Source organism: Callorhinchus milii, unplaced genomic scaffold, assembly GCF_018977255.1.
Source record: "Callorhinchus milii isolate IMCB2004 unplaced genomic scaffold, IMCB_Cmil_1.0 Scaffold1, whole genome shotgun sequence".
NCBI lineage: Eukaryota > Metazoa > Chordata > Chondrichthyes > Chimaeriformes > Callorhinchidae > Callorhinchus > Callorhinchus milii.
In genome coordinates this window covers 57781841-57803361 of record NW_024704742.1, presented here as the reverse complement: position 1 = coordinate 57803361, position 21521 = coordinate 57781841, and the positions used below count along the sequence as shown (strand labels likewise).

The 21521-nt window shown below is 45.3% G+C and overlaps 1 protein-coding gene across 1 annotated transcript in view; it reads left to right on the top strand.

The window, feature by feature from the left end:
* The window catches only part of LOC103187396 (solute carrier family 22 member 4), a 45297-nt gene extending 38269 nt beyond the window's left edge, over positions 1–7028 (top strand). Inside the window, exons 8-11 of the mRNA XM_007906867.2 lie at positions 711–893; positions 2895–3030; positions 4475–4623; positions 6965–7028. Coding sequence (XP_007905058.1) covers positions 711–893; positions 2895–3030; positions 4475–4610 — 455 coding nt within the window. The 3' untranslated portion in view covers positions 4611–4623; positions 6965–7028. The remainder of the gene's footprint in view (positions 1–710; positions 894–2894; positions 3031–4474; positions 4624–6964) is intronic.
* Positions 7029–21521: the final 14493 nt, after the last annotated feature.

The window sequence follows — 21521 nt, the reverse complement described above, 5'->3', positions numbered from 1 at the left end:
ACCCCAGTCTCCTCTTCTTCACCACGAACATGCTCCTTTGCCCACCATCTCATGCCTCGCCCATCTTCTCCTCCAACTCCAACTGGGAGAGATGCTGGACTTCCTCGAAACCAAAATCGAGGGGATCTGCTCAACCACTTCTGCCCTTCCAAATGCTATCCTATCCCCACCTCCCTCTTACACTCTAGCTCCTACCCATCCCTCCCTCGACATCTTTGAACCTGTCTCCCCCTCCTCTTTCATCAACATTAGAACCCTTACGAAACCCACCACCTGCTCCAACAACCCCATCCCTACTCCTCTCCTTACGGATCATCTCCACCTCCTAGCCTCTATATTCAATTACATAATCAACCTCTCCCTGAATGTTTTTAAACATTCCTGAACATTCAAAGCTGCAATGTTGCAAGTTGTCATTGGGGACAGATGACCTATTCTACAATATCCTGATAGTCTATGCCCCTCTCCCTCCCCCACTCCAAAGCACCTGGCTACCACCTCACAAATATCTTATCACTCCTCATATCCCTCTGTCTCTGTACTGAGGGTTATCTCAAACTTGTCCTTCATCATCAAAGACTTTCCTCTTCAACTGTAGGTAGGGGCACTTCCTCTCTCTCCGACTCAGTGATCTGAGATGTTACCCATTGTTGTTGTTGAATCAGCATGTATTAGATATTGAAATTAATCTATTTAATCTGTATTTACAGGTTTTCATATTCTGTCCATGATCTTGGTGATGATTGGTAAATCTGGCATCTCAGTAAGCTACGCTTTAATCTACATTTTTGCTGCTGAGCTATATCCAACCGTGGTGAGGAACACAGGGCTTGGAGCATCGTGTATGGCATCCAGAGCTGCTACGATTTTTGCCCCATATTTTGTTTATATTGGTAACTGAAACTTTGACACTTCATTTCACTGTTGTAATCATAATAATAATAATAATCATCCTTACATTTAATATAGTACCTTATCACCTCATCAAAACGTCTCAAAGCGCTTTCCAGGATTCTGCTGTAAAATATAGTGGCTATGTATTCATAGATGAACATGCAAGCCAATTTGTTCACAAACTGCCCACTCTTTTCAAATAGTGCCATGGGATGTTTACTATACCCCATCACTGTGTGTCAGCTGCTAAGTTGGTAGCACTCTTGCATCTGAGTCAGAAGGTTGTGTGTTCAAGGCCATGTCAAGGCTTAGAACTCACACAGTCTAACTCTAATGCAGTTCTCGGGTGTGCTTTGCTGTTGGAGGTACGATCCTTTAAATGAAACATTAAACCAAGGTTCCGTCTGCTTGTTCATGAGGACATTAAAGATCCAAAGGTACCATTTTGAAAGAGAAAGGAGTTTCTCTCACTGTCCTGGGCAACAATCCTCCAGATAAAATTGTGATGTTGTCATTCCCTTTACGGCAAATTGGCTGCTGCCTTTGCCTACAAAATGCAAAGTGACTTCTTTTAAGTAAATTTTAAGAAGATTTGAGACATCCTCCTAACATAAAAAGGTGCTTTATGAAAGCTTCTATATCAAATTCAAGGGCTATTTTATTATTTCCTCTAAGTACTATAGTATAGGCTGCTCCTCTGTGGTTGTTCCCAGAAAGTTGCCAAATAAATGAATTTCATTGGGACACTGCTGTACACAAATCGTACCTACAAAATACAGTGTCACTACACTTTACAGTATATCCTGTGAAGTGCTTTGATAGATCCTCCTGCCAAATGTAAAGATTATTATTAGAGTGTCAGTCCAGACCATGAGTTCAAATCCTGACATGGGGCTTGAACCCACAACCTTAAAAATAATAAAATAATAATCTTTGCATTTGATATAGCTGTAAGATCCATAAAGCAGATTATTGTAACTTCCATTTACAACAACAAAATTACATTTGTATAGCACCTTTCACATTGTGAAGACGACCCAAGGCGCTGGACGGTCAGTGTTCGGACTCGAGTTGGGGGGGGGTCAGGATTAGGGATGGTGGAGGGCAGTGGGAGAAGGAGGGTGATCAAAAGCACAGTTGAAGAGGAGGATCTTGAGATGGGTCTTGAAAGAGGCAAGTAGGGGAACAGGTGGAGAAACTGCGGGATGGAGTTCTAGAACTTGGAGCCAGAGTGGGTAAAGGCCTGCGCGCCAATAGTATGGCAGGTGAGGCGGGGGACATGAAGCAGGCCAGAGCTCGCTGAGCAGTGGGAGCGGGCAGGTTGGTAGGGGATTACCAGGTCGCAGATGTAGGGGGAGCAAGGCCATGGAGGGCTTTGAAGGTGAGGACCAGGATCTTGAACTGTATCCTCTGTGTGATGGGAAGCCAGTGGAGTCGGGCGAGGATAGGGGTGATAAGGTCACGGAGCCTAGTATGGGAGAGGACATGGGCTGCAGAATTCTGGATGATCTGCAGCCTATGGAAGAAGCAGTTGGGAAGGCTGACAAGCAGGAATTTGCATAGTCAAGCCTGGGTGTTATGAATGCGTGTATGAGGGTTTTGGCAGTCTGAGTGTAAGATAATGGCGGAGCTGGGCGATGTTGTGGAGGTGGGGGGAGGCAGAGCAGGTCATGGCACGGATGTTGGGTAGAAAGGATAGTTGATGGTCAAACAAGATGCCAAGGTTCCAGACTGGCTAAGTGAGGTGGAGTGTGCATCCTTGAATGCCTGAGGTGTAGAGGCACTGACTGGAGCCAATCAGGAGAGCCTCAGTCTTGTTGATATAGAAAGTTAGCTCTCATCCAGGACTTGATGTCTGATAGACATTCTGTCAGCACAGCAGTGGTCCTGGAGTTGAGGGCGGAGGCAGACAGGAGGGCCTCGGTCTTGTTGACGTTCAACTGAAGAAAGTTAGCTCTCATCCAGGACTTGATGTAATCTTGTCCCTTTCTGCCTTTTAGGAATGCATAATAAATTTCTACCGCTCATATTAATGGGCATCTTGTCAATAATAGCAGGACTTTGCTGCTTAATCCTACCTGATACGCATCACCAAAAGTTTCCGGACACAATTGAGCAGACTCAGCCAGTCAATTGGTAAGTCATTGAAAGTATAGTGTGGGGTTGCATGCTAATGCCATTTCAAACCTGGAAAGATGTCCAATTTTGTACTCAGGTGGAGCTGAAGTATTTTTAATTCATATTTCTATTGATTCTAACACCCAACTTCTGGCTATCAGGGATACTCATAATCTTTTAAAATTATTTAAATATCTAATTTCGGTAGAGACCAAGCCGCACCCTCATTTTGGATTTCACCTGAGGCAGGCACTCCATTAAACTATTACATTACAAGATCGTCAGATTGGTTTGGATAAGGAATGCCCTTTGGCCTATCTGATCTTATCTCTCCAGAGTACCCACCCTCCCATGCTTCTATCAACGAATTAAGCAGTTTTTCAAATTAATCCAGTATCCTGGCTTTAACCATCTTTTCTGGCAATCTGTTCTAGTCATTAATTACTACAACAACAATTCACATTTATATATCGCCCTCCACGACGGGTAGCATCTCAGACCGCTTAACAATGGCGTAGAGAGGGGGGTAAGGCTATTATTATTATAAGACAGAAGCATTGAGGTAGAGTGTTCCAGAGTTTTGGGGTGTAGTGGTTGAAAGCCCAACCTCCAATGGTGGGTTGGAGGCTACGAGGGACTAGCAGGAGGCCGGTGCCAGTCGAGAGTCTACTAATACTGCAAGAAAATTGTGTTGCTGAATCACAGCTTTAAATGATCAGTGATAGCATGCTCCCATTGAACCAACTGCCTGTCCATCAAGCCATCCCACTCTCTCATTGGGGCATCCTGCTGACTATAATATATAATAATAATAATCCTTGCATTTGATATAGCGCTTTTCACGTCAGGAGGACGTCCCAAAGCGCTTCACAGAACACACTGTAAAGTGAATTGACTGTATATTTGTGGGCGAACGCGGCAGCCAATTGCGCACAGCAATGTCCCACAAACAGTCGTAGATTGAAAATGACCAATTTATTATTGTTTTTGGATTTGGAGGGATTATTATTAGGCGTGTGGAGTAAGGAAACTTGCCCAAGGTTTCGCCCTGTCTGGAATTGAACTCAGGTCTCTCGCTTGCAAAGCGAGTGCTCTAACCACTGAGCTACAGGACTCCACTAGTAGTCAGATGGTTCAATGGGAGCGCTGGCAGATTGATGGAAAGCAATAAAATGGCAATAGAATAGATATTTTCAGTATGGGGCTGTAACATTTATGTGATTCTAACATAATCCAATGGATTATCATGAAGAAATCAATTAATCTATTTTAAGAGGAAGCTATATATACACATGGGGAAGAAGGGAATTGAAGGATATGGGTGGAAGTAAGGAGGGGTGGAGACTCATGTGGAATATAAACACCAGTATGACATAGTTCAGCCAAATTGCCAGTTTCAGTGCTTTAAATGTGATGTAAATCTACGTAAACTCTTATGATAATGTAATTTTGTTTCTTTAAGCTTCTGGCCATTTATCTTAATGTGTCGTCAGAAGTCCCCTACCACATCTGAATCCAAGGAAAGGCAAAGTGAAAATGGCAATATTGTTTTGCAGTCTTCCGCAGCTGTCCCATGTGTTGAGGACATCCCCAGCTAGTCCACATATCCAAGTAAGTTCTCATTCCTTTTATTCCTGGAGTTCAGTGGTTAGAGCATTCAGCTCGCAAGTGAGAAATCTGGGTTTGATTCCTGGTAGCGCGATATGTTGGGCAAGTTTCCACACGCCTCTGATTACCCAGCAGTAAGTAGTAACCTGGTTGTTAGTTGATTGGCAGATTGCTTTTCCGGGAGTAATATTTCCTTCAAAAACATATAATAAATTGGTCACATCAATCCACAACTGTTTGCAATTTATCTCCTGCGTTTTGCTCACAAAATATACAGTCAATTCACTTTACAGTATATTCTGTGAAGCGCTTTGGGAGATCTCAAAGACGTAATAAAGCGCTATATTAAATGCATTATTAGATTCCCTTCCCTTTCTTCAGCTCATAGAGATGGGAAACGTCATTGCTGGGAAATTGAATGAAATATCATCAGGACAATGCAGAAACTAAAGCATTCGTTCGGATAGATATGGGTAAGCTGGCGATATCTAGAACACCGCTATTTGTTGTATTAGACAATAAAATGGTGATGTTTCATTTAAATTCTATTAGCTTTTACAGCCTGCTAATAGATTATCATCATAACAAGAAGTCCCGTAGCGTAGTGGTAGGCTCACTTGTTGGCAAGCGAAAGGACCCGGATTTGATTCCCGGGTGGACAAAACCCAAGGAATGGTCTGTGTGTCATCCTGGCACAGTGGTAGCACTCTTCCCTCTGAGTCAGAAGGTCAGGACGTGGAATAACATAGTCTAAGATGTCAAATCACATTCAGTTGGATTTATTGTATTTTGTTGTTTTGTTTTGTGCGGATCCCTGAGTGTCCAGAGCTTTGGGAAGTCCTCCTGATGGACATCCCCTTTATTTAAGAAGGGAGAGAGAAACCAGGAAACTACAGACCTGTCAGCTTAACGTCAGTTGTAGGGAAAATGCTGGAATCCATCATCAGGGACAGAGTAACTGAACACTTGGACAGGTATGAGCTAGTCAAAGAGAGTCAGCATGGGTTTGTGAAGGGTAGGTCATGTCTGACTAATCTAGTTGAACTTTTTGAGGAGGTCATTAAAATGGTGGCTAAGAGAGTGTCTGTTGATGTCGTTTATATGGACTTTCAGAAGGCATTTGATAAGGTTCCACACAAAAGATTATTAGCAAAAATGGAAGCACATAGAGTCGGAGGTAACCTTGTGACGTGGCTTGGAAATTGTTTGGGAGGCAGGAAACAGAAAGTAGGGATAAAAGAAATGTTCTCTGATTGGCGGGACATGACAAGTGGTGTTCCCCAGGGGTCTGTACTGGGACCCCAACTGTTCGCCATATATATAAATGACTTGGATGAAGGAATCGAAAATTTTATATTCAAGTTTGCAGACGACATTAAGCCAGGAGGCTCAATAAGTTGTGTAGATGGGAGTAGGAGGTTACAAAGTGGCTAAGACAGTTTAAGTGAGTGGGCAAAGCTGTGGTAGATGGAGTTCAATGTAGAGAAGTGTGAGGTCATCCACTATGGACCAGAAAAAGATAAAGCAGAATATTTTCTTAATGGGAAAAATTAAGAACTGTGGAGGAGCAAAGAGGTTTGGGTGTCCATATCCACAAATCACTAAAAATTAGTTCCCAGGTGCAAAAAGTAATCAAATGAAATGTTGTCCGTTATCTCAAGGGGCCTCGAATACAAAGGGGAAGAAATGATGCTTCAGCTGTATAGAGCATTAGTCAGACCCTATCTGTAGTACTGCGTTCAGTTTTGAGCACCACACCTCAGAAAAGATATATTGGCCCTGGAGTGGGTGCAGCGCAGATTCACCAGAATGTTACCAGGCCTAAAAGGATTAAGTTACGAGGAAAGGCTGCATAAATTTTGATTGTATTCCCTTGAGTTTAGAAGGTTAAGGGGTAATTTGATTGAGGTATTTAAAATGATAAGGGGATTTGATAGGGTAGATACAGAGAAGCTATTTCCTCTGGTGGACGAATCCAAAACAAGGGGACACAGTCTTAAAATTAGAACCAGCCATTTAAGAGTGAAATCAGGAAGCATTTTTTCACTCAAAGAGTGGTAGAAATCTGGAATTCTCTCCCCCAAAAGGCCGTGGATGCTGGATCCATCCACACTTTCAAGAGTGAAGTTGATAGATTTTTGGTAGGTCAGGATATCAAGGGATATGGGTTGAAAGCGGAAAATTGGAATTGAAAGGATTAGTTGAAGTACAGATCAGCCATTATCTAATTAAATGGAGGAACAGGTTCGAAGGGCTGAACGGCCTCCTCCTGTTCCTTTGTTGCAATGTGAAAGGCGCTATACAAATGTAATTTGTTGTTGTTTTTATCTTTTGTTTGTTACAGTTGGAAACGGAGATGAGAACTATCATCACCATCCCAGACAACTATGAGAAACTAAAAAGTAACAATTCTGAACTTCAAGTAGATGAACAACCTACAAATTCCTACAACTCAGTGTTGACAAGACGGAAGCCATACTCATTGGCTCCCGTCAACATCTTCTATCCTGCAGCTCTGATCTCCTCAGCCTATCCTTCAAGTAGATGTTCTGCAAAGTGTTAAGAAATGCGAACAAAGCAAGTGGCTTAACCATAAAATTCAAGTAAAAAGTTTTAAAATCTTAACTACATGTACAATAATATTCAACTGAAAACCAATCAACAACAACAGATTATGCTTGTATAGCATCTTTCACGTCGGAAAGATGTCCCATCTTTCAAATCACTACTTCAGACTATCTAGAATGTATTTAACAAAACGTGCAATGATATCCATAAAATATTAGAGATATATAAGGAATTTTGTTTCATAAATTGCACACAAATGGCAAAAAATGGTAAACTTCCATATGTATGCGGATGACACACAAATCTACTTCTCCTCCAGCTGCGACTCCAGGTCCGCCAATGTTGTCTCTGCTTGTCTGGTGGACATCAGGGCCTGAACGAGCAAAAACTTCCTACAACTCAATGTTGACAAGACCCAAGCCATACTCATTGACTCCCGTCAACATCTTCTATTCTGCAACTCTGACCTCCTTAGTCTCCCCGGCATATCCTTCAGACATACCGAACCACTGCACAACCTTGGCATCAGGTTCGACACACAGCTGTGCTTCCTTTCTCACATCCAGTCCCTGACCAGGATCGCCATCTTCCACCTCCACCACATTGCCTGTCTCCGACCGTACCATACCCTGGATGCAGCCGGAACACTTGTCCGTGCATTCATCACCCCCTGACTCAATTTCCCAAATGCCCTCTTTGCTGGTCTCCCCTGCTCCACCATGCACAGGATCCAACTGATCCAAGACTCCGTTGCCTGCATACTGACCCATACTCACCGATACCCGCATCACACCAGTCCCAGCCAAGCTCCATTGCCTCCCTATTGCCAAATGGATTGATTTCAAGATTCTCATACTCGTTTCAAAATCCTTTCATGCCCTGACACCTCCCTACCTCTCCAACCAGCTTACCGCCCAACCCACAACCCGCTGCCTCTGCTCAACTGGCTCCAGCCTTCTGCATGTAACTTCCGTGCCCTCCATTCCACCATTCGTGGCCACACTTCCAGCCACTACGCCCTGAAACTCTGGAACATTCTTCCTCTATTCCTCTGCCTTGCCCCTTCCTTCCCCATCTTCAGATCATGCTTGAAGACCTTATTATTCGACCATGCCTACTTCACCTCCCCTCTCCCCAGCTCGGAGTCATGCTCCACCACTGTCAATGCTCTGGGATGCAACCCTGCGTGAGCGGTGCCTCATAAATGCATGTCGTTGATGAAAATCAAATAATCAAATATGTACAAAAGAATAAATATTTGCTGTCGGAAACTATAATTCAAAAGTTGAAACATTGTGAAAAAGATATTTAGATTGTTTGTGACTGACACAAAACTTCCACTTTAACTGTGAGAGCAGAATTATAGGCAAAGCTTTAAAAAGAATTAAAAACACTTCAAACAAGAGTAGAAATTAGCATTTTTATAAAGAATAAAGGGTTAGTGGATACTTGATCAATGAATTCCCTCAAAATAGAATAGAATTGTGATCCTAATAGCATTGCAGAATAATAATAATAATAATAATAATCCTTGCATTTGATATAGCGCTTTTCACGTCGGGAGGACGTCCCAAAGCGCTTCACAGAACACACTGTTAAGTCAATTGACTGTATATTTGTGGGCGAACGCGGCAGTCAATTGCACACAGCAATGTCCTAAAAACAGTCATAGATTGAAAATGACCAATTTATTATTGTTTTTGGTTTTGGAGGGATTATTATTAGGCTCTGTGTGGAGTAAGGAAACTTGCCCAAGGTTTCGCCCTCTGCCTGGAATTGAACTCAGGTCTCTCACTTGCAAAGCGAGTGCTCTAACTACTGAGCTACAGGACTCCACAATATCTGAATTCATGCAGAAAAATGTGAACAATTATTTCAAGGTATTTTATTTTATAAGGCATGTTGGTCTGCTGCAGCTGGACTTGGAAGTTCAATGGAATGTTGCCCATGGATGTAATGCAATGAATGAATATTGTGGTGATGGTATGAATGAATATTGTGAAGGTTTTTTTTACTTAATTAATTTGGGTTTTCAAGGAATATAACTATAAAGTGTTTCTGGGAGATAGAGTTGGTTGGATGAGAGTTATAATTGGGTAGGTTTGGTTGCATGTAAAAGGAGTTAGCTTGTGGCAAATGTCTTTTTTTCCATTCAATACTTAATATTTTAAGTGTCAGTTTGTTTCAAATGGTTGCAATCTCACCTCTGATTCAGAATTCAAATTCAAACCGAATGTTGTGATGAAGGGTTATGGACTAAGGACTAATGTTAATTAAGATCCTCATCCTCACCTCGAATTCAAGATCGTCATCCTCACCTACAAGGCCATTCACGGCCTTGCTCCCTCCTACCTCTCCGACCGACTATCCCCCTACCTACCTGCCCGTACCCTCCGTTCCTCTGGCTCCGGTCTGCTCCACATCCCCCGCCCCAACCGCCCTACCATCGGTGGCCGGGCCTTCAGCCTCTCAGCCCCGAGGCTCTGGAAGTCCATCCCCCAGTGCCTTCGCCGCCTCCTCCCTTTCCTCCTTCAAGGCCGGTCTCAAGACCTTTCTCTTTGACCGTGCCTTCAGCTCCCCTCTCGACTCTCTACCCTCTCCTCGCTCCCTCCCTTCCCTCCCCTCACCCTGACCATTTCCCCCCTGCTCGGGTCCTGATCCAACTGTACAGCGCCTTGGGACGTCCTCCCGATGTGAAAGGCGCTCTATAAATGGAATCTTGTTGTTGTTGTTGTAGTCTATGCTGACACGAGTGCAGTACTGCATTGTTGGAGGTGACACCCTAAAGATGAGATGTTGAACCGATGTCCCATCTGCCTGTTCAGATGGACGTTAAAGATCCCATGACTTGTCTCGAAAAGAGAAAGGAGTTTCTCCCTATCTCCTAGCCAACAATCTCCCTAATAAAATTGATTATTTACTTCATGCTGTTTGTAGGGCATTGCTGTGTGCATATTGACTGCATCATTCACCTATAAATATGCAGACACTACACGTCACAACAAATTCTTGTGAAGTGCTTTGAGACGCTTTGAGGATGTGATAAGCAGTTATATCAAATACAGATATACGTATGTTCTCAACAACAAGAAATCCTACAATATTATCCTTTGGTGAATATTAATTTTCATTACATTTAGTTTTTTTGCATTCATAATTCATGTTACATTACATTCTATTTCAATCTGAATTAAATTCAAGTTAAGAATTAAAGTTTGCATAGAATTTTGACAAATTCTTAAATTCAAGCTTAATTTTTTAAGATGGTTTTATTGTAGAAAACTGACTTCCAAATTAAGACTGATTTATTTTGTATTGCAAAATTTTACACAATAGATTGGTCCCTAGGGCTAAATCTTTGAGAAAGGCAAACTGAGCCTCAATTGTTTGAATTAAGGCACATTGGAGAATAATTTATTATTAATAATAATAAACCTTGCATTTGATATAGCGCCTTATTACATCACCAAGGCGTCTCAAGATGCTTCAAAGGATATGCTGTAAAGTGGACTGACTGTGTATTTTGTTGCAAAACATATAAAATAGTTTATTATTTTCATTATTATAACTTGAACAATGATTTTTTTAATAATTCAACTTAAGAATGAAGAATAAAATAATTTGATCTTCCTTTTGAATTCAGATAATATGAACACAATATCAACAACAAAATTACATGTGTAAATTGCCTTTCACATTGGGAGGACAACACAAAGCGTTGAACAGTTGGAGATCAGGACCCAAGCGTGGGGGCACAAGGTTGGGGTGAGGGTGGGCAGAGAGGTTAGGAGTGCAGCTGAAGGCATGGTTGAAAAGGATGATCTTGAAGGAGGCAAGGGAGGGAGCAAGGCAAAGGGATTGTGGGATGGAGTTCCAAAAAGTGGGGGAAGAAAGGCTGAAAGCCCATCCGCCGATGGTAGGGCGGGTCAGGTGGGAGACATGGAGCAGGTCGGAGCCTGAAGAATGGAGGGAGTGGACAGGTTGATAGGGGTTCAGCAGGTCAGAGAAGTAGGAGGGGCAAGGCTGTGGAAGGCCTTGAAAGTGAGGACGAGGATTTTGAACTCTATCCTCTGAGGGAAGTGGAGCCGGGGGAAGGTGGGGATGATAGGATCACGGAGCCTGGTGCAGGAGAGGACACAAACTGCAGAGTTCTGGATGATCTGCAGCTTTTGGAGGGAAGAGTTGGAGAGGCCGACAAGGAGGGAGTTTCCGTAGTGGAGCCTTGAGGTGATGAATGCATGTTTTGGCGGCCTGAGGGTTGAGGCAGTGACAGAGTCGAGATGGGGGAAGGCAGAGAGGATCATGGCATGGATATGGGGGAGAAAGGACAGTTGAGCATCAAACAAGATGTCCAGGTTCCTAACTGGTTGGTGAGGTGCAGTGCGCATCTGTGGATGCTGATGCTGCCAGTGCCTGAGGCGCTAGAGCGAGCCAATCAGGAGGGCCTCGATCTTGCTGAGGTATGATCCTGAAGTAGAGTTACTGGAATGTTATTCTGCGTCTGACTATGTTTGTCACAGAGTATTTTACCATAAAGTGCAATTGAAAAAAGATAATAAATATTAGAGAAGGTTAACGTTAATAATTATTTTATAAATTGCTAGTCGTCCAAGAGAAATGACATGCTACAGTGGGTTCAACACAAAATTCGAGTTTGAACTTAAACCTGACTGGTTAAATGAAAAAAACAAAAGGCAAAATTAAATGAAAATTTATTTTCTTCAGAAATTGTGTGGATCACAAGTGAACTGAGTTTGGTCAATGTGAATCCAATAACTGGCTATTTTGAATCCATTAAATGATTGACAGAAAGGCAATGACGGCTGCCCTGTTGAGGTTAATGCACAAAGTACCACCTTAACTCAGGAAAATTATAAAAATATTATTTTTACTTGTTTAATATTAATGTATACTGCAAGATTTTTAAACTAATTGCATGTTTTTCAATTGAAAATGTAAATATTGTTTAAAGAAAATAAATACTGGTGCTCTCAATTACATAACAGTCTTGTACTTCTTTGAAATTGATTCAATATACTCAGCTGCTGAAAGACATTGTACGGTTCAAGATGATTAATTACTACAATGCAACTAACTTCTTATGTTGACTCATAATGGTTGTAGACATAGTGCTCAAGACCATAGGTCAGCAATAAGATAACTGCTGGGACTACATGTTTTCTATTTTTTAGAAAAATTGTCGGTAAACCTACAGACTTTAGAGATTGAATAGGTCTGGATTTCAAGAAATAAAACACATTTTCTCTCCCAATGTCAGCAAATTTACCAACCTGTGAACTTTGCTAAACTAAGAAAATCATGGATGTATCATCAATGGAGACAAATAGTAAAATGTAATTGCTGACCTATTTATGTTGCTCATGAACTGTTCTTCTCTGTATTGTAATGTTGTATCAAAAACAGATACAAACTTAAGGTCGATTGCTATACCCTACAAATATCTACAATTTTGTTGCAGGAAAATAAATAGATTTCTCTCACAAATTTGAAGAAATCTTTCTAAAGCACCTTGAGACATTTCAACTGACAAGGCACTACCCCAAATGCACATAATATTTATTATTGTACAATGAGCTATTTAATAGTGTTTGTGAGACCTGGCTATGCACAAAGTCGATGCAGAGTTTATTTGAAACACAAATCACAATTGGTACTGCAAAGTGCTTTCAGATATTTCAATCTATAAATATGCAATTTATTTCTCTTTCTATCGGACTAACTTTTGAGTTTCCTACAATCGCATTTAATAAGCTTGAATATAAGAGAGAAGATTAAACAAAATCAAGAATATTTGTTTGATGATTTCCACCTTGGGTTTTAGAAGTTTGCAGATGATAGGATGAAGGTAATAGTGAGGGAATTATAGAATCATTACGATTGCAACACAGAAGGAAGCCATTCGTACCATTGAGTTTGTATTGGTTCCAACTTAGTCACTGAAGCCAACCAATCCCATTCTTCTGCTATTTCCCCATACACATTTGCATTTTTTTTCTCCGTATTTATTCAATCTCTTTTGATTGTTCTTGTTTCGAAGACTGAGAGAAGTAAGAGGTTCAGCTTGATATTTAAGGCTATCAGGGAATAATTTTCAGTTAGATATCAGGACATGTCCACAGCCAAATTGCAGTGAGCTTGAAATCTGTGGATGTTTTGATGGAGCTAAAACAGTATATTTTACGACAGGTTCAATACGCCACTCTAATGGACTTTTGGAGTCACAACAGTTAGCTGCTGAATGGAGGCTGGGACTTCCCATAGGCAAGAGACAGAAGAGAAATGAAGCTGCTATCATACACATCTAATACAATATAATACAAAATTACATTTGTATAGGACCTTTACGTAGGGAGGACATCAGGGATTTGGACCCGAGCAGAGAATTGGGATAAGGGTGGATGGAGGATAGGAAAGTGGCCGAAGACACGGTCGAAGAGGAGGGTCTTGAGATGCGCCTTGAAGGAGGCAAGGGAGGGAGCGAAGCAAAGGGAATGTGGGATGGAGTTCCAAAGGGTGAGAGCAGAGAGGCTGAAGGCCCGACCGCCGATGGTGGAGCAGGCCCGGCGGGGGACGTGAGGAGGCCGGAGCCTGCTGACCGGAGGAAGCGGACAGGTTGATTTGGGTTAGCAAGTTGCAGAGGTAGGAAGAAGCAAGGCAGTGGAGGGCCTTGGAGGCGAGGACGAGGAGCACGTAGCATGGTGGGGTCATGGAGAGGACATGAGCTATAGAGTTCTGGATGATCTACAGCTTGTGGAGGAGCGGCAGTCTACAGTCGGGGAGCGGCAGCAGGACAGCGCGGGGAGGAGCCTGGGCCTACTGACCCAGGTACTTAAACTCGACGCCGGAGCGAGTGCAGCCAGTCGGGGAGCGGCAGCAGGACAGCGCGGGGAGGAGCCTGGGCCTACTGACCCAGGTACTTAAACTCGACGCCGGAGCGAGTGCAGCTAGGCAGCGAGGGGAGGGAGGTGTGGGGGCGGAGCGGGGGAACTGCGACGTCATAGATTAGTTTTCAGGTGAGTGCGCGCGCACAAAAAAAAAAAAAAAAAAAACCTCTGCGCCCCCCCCCCCCCCAGGGCTCACATCAGAGCCCACTATGGTCCTGTTGGGTTCGATGCCCCAATCTGCGGGATAATGCCATCCACCTGACCGCTCGCTCCCGGTCCCCGCGTGCGCACTATGGCTGCCGCTTTGACCCGAGCCCCCTCACCCCCTCCCTCCCTCCCCCCTCCTCTCTCCCCCCAAACCCTCCCCCCTCTGCATCTCTCCCGCTCTCTCCTCCTCTCTCTCCGTCCCTCTCGTCTTCTATCCCCACTTGACCCTCCCACAACCTCCCTCTGCTCCAGCCTGGGAATCCTCCGCCGGGCTCACCGTGGCACTCGGCGTTGGCTGTCCAGCAGCAGCCACACCGACTGCCCCATTCCCCACCACTCTCGCCAGCCACCCCGGACACAGACCCGGGGAGTCAACCTCTCCTCCCTCATCCCCATCTCCCCCACCCCTGCCTCACAACCTGGACCCCCCTCCCCTCCCACACACCCTTCTGTCAACCGCTCCCTCCACATCGGACTGCAAAATGTCCGCTCCCTCTGCAACAAGGCCCTGGTCATCAACGATCTCATCCTTGATGAGAACGTTGATATCATGGCCTTGACAGAAACGTGGCTCACCCCAGGCGACACCTTCCCCCTCACGGAGGCCACGCCACCCGGCTACACCTCCCACCACATCCCCCGCCCCAACCGCCGTGGCGGTGGTGTTGCCCTTATCTCAAGGACACCACTTGCCCTATCCCCCTACTCCACTGGCTCTTTCCCCTCCTTCGAGCACCTCACCCTCTCCCACCCCTCATTCCTCTCCCTTAAAATCCTCCTCCTCTACCGGCCCCCTAAAACCTCTCCCACCTTCATCTCTGACATTTCAACACTCCTCACATCTCTTTGCCTCTGCTCTGATCGCCTCATCATCCTGGGCGACTTTAACCTACACTTCACCCCCTCCTGCTCCATCTCCACAGACTTCTCTTCCCTGCTCTCCTCACTCAACCTTTCCCTACACATAAACTCCCCCACTCACAGTCACGGCCACCCACTCGATTTGGTGATCACCCGGGGCCTCAGTGTCTCGGATGTCACTATTACCGACAAGGCCATCTCCGACCACTACTTCATCTCCTTCACCACCTCCACCCCCCTCCCCACCTCCACCAGACCCACCACCATCTTCTACCGCCCTTGGAAGAAGTTACCCCCACAATCCCTAACCGATGCCTTGGAGTCCTCTGAACTCCTCTCCCTCTGGCCTTCAACCCTCACCGACCCCTCTTCTCCTCTCTCCCTCCTCCACAATATCCTCTCCTCCACACTCGATACTCTTGCCCCCATCACTTCCCGCACTGTCTCCTACTCCCGCTCCTCCCCCTGGTACACCACCCACCTCCGCTCACTGAAATGCCAGGTGCGGGCTGCTGAGCGCACCTTTGTCAAATCCGGCTTAACGGTCCACCGACAAATCTGGCTGGACCTCCTCAAAATTTACCGCTCCACTCTAGCCTCGGCCAAGTCGTCCTTCTACTCCAGGATAATCCTGGAGGCGAAGAACAACCCCAGGCTACTGTTTTCCACCACATCCCGACTCCTCCGTCCCCCCCGCCACCCCGCGCAGGTCATCTCCTCCAACCTTCACTGCGAGGAGATGCTGGATTTCCTTGAATCCAAGATCAAGGGAATCCGCTCCGCGGTCACTTCCCCTCCAACTTCCACCCACCACCCACCCCTTCCCTCCCACACTCCGACTCCTACCCATCCTCCCCTACACACCTTCGTACCCGTTTCCCCACCCTCTGTCACTGAACTCATCCTATCCCTAAAACCAACCACCTGCTCCCTTGACCCCATCCCCACTCCACTCCTTATCTCCCAGCTCCATTTTCTTGCCCCACACATCACTGACATCATAAACCTGTCCCTCTCCTCTGGCTCTGTCCCCATTCCATTAAAAACTGCCATCATCACGCCCACCCTGAAAAAACCCTCCCTTGATGCGTCGCAGCTATCAAGCTACCGGCCCATCTCCAACCTCCCCTTTCTCTCCAAGGTCTTGGAAAGAGTTGTCGCCTCCCAACTGCGCTCTTTCCTCTCCACCCATTCTCTTTTTGAACCCCTTCAGTCAGGTTTCCGTGCTGCTCATAGCACAGAAACTGCCCTGGTCAAGGTCACCAATGATATCCTGACCATCTGTGACCAGGGCTCCCTCTGTCTCCTCGTCCTCCTCGACCTATCGGCAGCATTCGATACGGTCGACCACGCTATCCTACTCCACCGCTTGTCCTCCCACCTCAACCTTCAAGGCACTGTCCTTGAATGGTTTAGCTCTTACCTTTCCACCGTCTTCACTTCGTCTCAACGAATGGCTTCTCCTCCACCCCCCGTACTGTCTCATGTGGTGTCCCTCAGGGCTCTGTCCTCGGTCCCCTCCTCTTCACCCTCTATATGCTCCCCCTTGGTGACATCATCCGCAAACATGGGGTTAACTTCCACATGTATGCGGATGACACCCAACTCTACCTTTCCTCCTCTACTCTCAACTCCACGACCACCGATGTCCTGACAGCCTGCCTGTCCGACATCGAGTCCTGGACGAGAGACAACTTTCTTCAGCTCAACGTGCGAAAAACCGAGGCCCTCCTGATTGGCTCACGTCAGCGCCTCCGCACCTCAGGCGCTGACACCATCAGCATCCAAGGCTGCACTCTCCACCTCTCAAAGCCAGTCAGGAACCTCGGCGTTTTGTTCGACCCTGAGCTGTCCTTTCTCCCTCACATCCGCACCACAACTGGCACCGCCTTCCATCACCTCCGGAATATCGCCAGATTACGGCACTACCTCACCCCTCACGCTGCTGAAACCCTGGTTCACGCCTTTGTCACCTCAAGGCTGGACTATGGGAACTCTCTCCTCGCCGGCCTTCCCGCCACCTCCCTCCACAAGCTGCAGGTCATTCAGAACTCTGCAGCTCGTGTACTGTCCCGCACCAGGCTTCGGGACCACATCACTCCCACCCTCGCTCGCCTCCACTGGCTCCCCATCCCCCAGAGGATTGATTTCAAGATCCTCATCCTCACCTACAAGGCCATTCACGGCCTTGCTCCCTCCTACCTCTCCAACCTACTATCCCCCTACCTACCTGCCCGTACCCTCCGTTCCTCTGGCTCCGGTCTGCTCCACGTCCCCCGCCCCAACCGCCCTACTATCGGTGGTCGGGCCTTCAGCCTCTCAGCCCCGAGGCTCTGGAACTCCATCCCCCAGTGCCTTCGCCTTGCTTCCTCCCTTTCCTCCTTCAAGGCCGGTCTCAAAACCTTTCTCTTTGACCGTGCCTTCAGCTCCCCTCTCGACTCTCTTCCTCCTCCTCGCTCCCTCCCTTCCCTCCCCTCACCCTGACCATTTCCCCCTCCTCTCTCCCTCCCTTCCCTCCCCTCACCCTGACCATTTCCCCCCTGCTCGGGTCATGACCCAACTGTGCAGCGCCTTGGGACGTCCTCCTGACGTGAAAGGCGCTCTATAAATGGAATCTTGTTGTTGTTGTTGTTGTTGGAGGGAAGAGTTAGGGAGGTTGACAAGGAGGGAATTTCTGTAGTCGAGCCTTGAGGTGACAAATGCGTGTGTGAGGGCTTAGGCTGCCTGAGGGTTGAGGCAGTGCCAGAGTTGGGCAACGTTGCGGAAGTGGGGGAAGGCAAAGCGGGTCATAGCACGGATTTGGGAGAGAAATGACAGTTGAGGGTCGAACAAGATGCCCAGATTCCTGACTGGCTTGGTGAGGTGGAGGGTGCATCCACGGATGCTGATGCTGTCAGTACCTGAGGTGTGGAAGCACTGACGGGAACCAATCAGGAGAGCCTTGGTCTTGAATGTCTTTTGAGATGTAGAAAGTTAGCCCTCATCCAGGACTTGATGTCTGACAGGACAACAGTAGTCCTGGAGTTGAGGGTGGAGGCAGAAAGATAGAGTTGGGTGTCATCCATATACATGTGGAAGTTGACCCCATGTCTGAAGATGATGTCACCAAGAGGGAGCATATAGATGTTGAAGAGGAGGGGACCAAGGACAGAGTCCTGAGGAATGCTGCATATGATGGTGAGGGGGCTAGAGGGGAAGCTGTTAGTGGAAACAAAGTGGAGATGGTGTGAGAGGTAGGATTCGAACCAGACAAGGGCAAGTCCATGAAAGTTGAGCTGAGAGGAGAGGTGGTGGAGGAGGGTAGAATGGTCGACAGTGTCGAAGGCAGCAGAGAGGTCTAGAAGGACAGGGAGGCAGAGAGCCCCAGTGATAGATGAACAGAATGTCTTTCATGACTTTGACCAAGGGACAGCGTGGAAATCTGATTGGTGGAGTTTATAAAGGGAGTGGCTGGAGAGAAAAGAGTGAACCTGGGATGCGACGAATAGTTCCAGGGCCTTGGAGAGGAAAGGGAAGTTGGAGATGGGGCAATAGTTGGAGAGTAGTAATGAGTTCAGGGAAGGTTTTTTGAGAATGCAGGTGATGACAGCTGTTTTAAGAGGGCTGGGAACAGTGTCAATGGCTAAGGGGAGATTAATGATTTGGTTAAAAGAGGGACCAGGAGGTGGAGCAGGGAGGTAAGGAGAGGGGTGGGGATGGGGTTGAAGGAGCAGATGGTGGGTTTTATTTTGAGATGATGGAGGTGAGGGAACAGGGGGAGACAGGGTCGAGGGCATGTAAGGATGGGTGGGTAAGAGCCAGGGTGTGAAGGGGAGGTGGGGAGGGGTTAGCCTAGAGACTTGGCATTAGTTTAGTGCAGGAAGAAGCTAAACCGATGGCTGAATGTTCTTTGAGTCTCTGCCAATGTCACTCTGAAAGTGCAGCCACCAATGGTGGAACAGAGGGCACGCAGGACAAGCAGGAGGCCAGAGACATTCAAAAGGAGAGTAAGCAAGTTGGAGGTAGGGAGGTGCCAGAGCATGAAGGGATTTGAAAACAAGTTTGAGGATCTTCAAATCGATCCGTTTGGTGATAGGGAGCCAGTGGAACTTGGCTAGAATGGTGTGATGGGGGGATGGAGTTTAGTGCATAGGAGTATGAGGGCGGGGGAGTTTTGGATTAACTGGATTTTGTGAATAATGGAGTTGGGGAGATCGGTGAAGAGGACATTTGAGAAGTTGAGGCAGAGGCTGATGAACACATGGATGAATGTTTTAGCTGTGTTTGGCGTATGTCAGTCTCAAAAGCTTCCACTGAGACTGACGAGGTGCCTTTTTTCGATGAGATATTAAACTAATATCTAATTTGCCTGTTCAGGTAAGAACCCCATGGCACTATTAATAAACAGGATTTATTGACCAATGATCCTCAGATAAAATTGGTGATTCACTTCATGGCTATTTGTGACACATTGCTAAACACATTGCATTATGCAGTAAATCCTTTGGATGATTTCGACATGATAAGGCGCTGTATCAAATGGAACGATTATTAATATTATTTTTATCAATGCTTTTTCAGCACCATTCCAATATAAAAACTATCCAGTCTTTTTTCATCATCCGCCTTTCTGCCCCCACTCTCTGGAGCTCCATCCCAGTGTCCCTCAGACTCTCCTCCAGCCTCACCTATTTCAAGGTCCATCTCATGACCTTCCTCTATGACAGTTCCTTTGGTCATCTTTCCTCTACCCACACCCACGGATTTGAGAATTTTCCGCGGGCAGCATAAGCAAGAGTTTTGTGTTTCTCTTCCAGAAAAATAATCTGTAAGAATCTTACAGAAATCCTGGCTTTTAAATTGGGTAACGGTATTACTTAATTTCACAATATTTTAGTTATAATGCAAACTTTAAATAGGCAATGTAAAAAATCATTAAATATTTAAAATAATAATACAGCCATTGCCGAGGTATCTGTCTCTGTGTCTCTCTCTGTATCTGTGTGTGTCTCTGTGTGTACCTCTTTCTGTCTGTATGTGCCTTTGTACTTGTCTCTCTCTTTCTCTTTCTGTGTATATTTCTGTATTGTAAGCAATCCCAGAATTCTTGGTTGTCTTAACTTGACCAAAGAAATTTGTTTAATTTGTTTACTTCATAAAGGCTCACTATATACACAAATGGATGAAGGCCAAGGGCAAATGGAAGAACAAGATTTTCTTCACCATGGAAGATAAAGTTTTCCTTGCTTTGCAGCTAGTGTCTACAACAACACATTGAACAGACTGGTATACGTGACCAAAAAGGTATTAAAAACCCAGAGAGCTGAATTTTTGGAACATAGAAGCAACGTGCCGCTAACCGCATCCAATCTCTAGGAAAGAGGGATATAACATGATCAACATGGATCGACTCAACAAGTTAACAAGTTGATTGCTCCATCAAAGCCACTGTATTAATAATAATAATCCTTGCATTTGAAATAGCGCCTTATCACGTCTTCGAGACGTCTCAAAGCCCTTCACAGAATACACTGTAAAGTTAATTGACTGGATATTTTATGGGCGAAACGCAGCAGCCAATTGTGCACAGCAGTGTCCCATAAACAGTCGTGGATTGAGTGACCAATTTATTATTTTTTTTGAAGGAATTATTACCCCCGGAAAAGTGATCCACCAATCGACTAACAACCAGGTTCCTACTTACTGCTAGATAAACAGAGGTGTGTGGAGAAAGGAAACTTGCCCAACATTTTGCCCTGCCGGGAATCAAATCCAGATTTCTCGCTTGCGAGGTGACTGCTCTAATAACTGAGCTACAGGTCTCAACAATTGATCCGATTAATTAATTTCAGTGAACTGCATTAACCTGTCATAAGCATTATTTTGATTGTATAAAATGTATAACCTTGATATCTATAATCTTGCTAACCTTTATTAAAATTTACTAATTATAGCAAATTGAGTGTTTGTGTCAGTTCATACTTCACTGCAGGGTCATAGATTTTAAGTAACCCTGCAGTATCTGTCTGTCTGCGTGTGTCTCTGTATCTCTCTCTCGCTTCTTATTTTTTCACACTTTAAATGGACGCAGAAGTAAAATAATAATCCTTGCATTTGATATAGCACTTTGTCATGCAATTACACTTGACTGACATCTTGAATACTGAATACAGCACTTTGTGCAGCTCTTTGAGACGTCTTAAAGATGTGATAAGCCGCTATATCAAATGCCAGAATTATTTTAGCAATAAGTTATAATCAATTGTATTGTGCAAAACTTACATACCTTCTATCATAGTTCAGTTCTTGTAAATTATAATTTGATAAACTTACATGAGAATATAGAATGCCAAACCAACCTGAAGCAGTCACAAAGTCTGA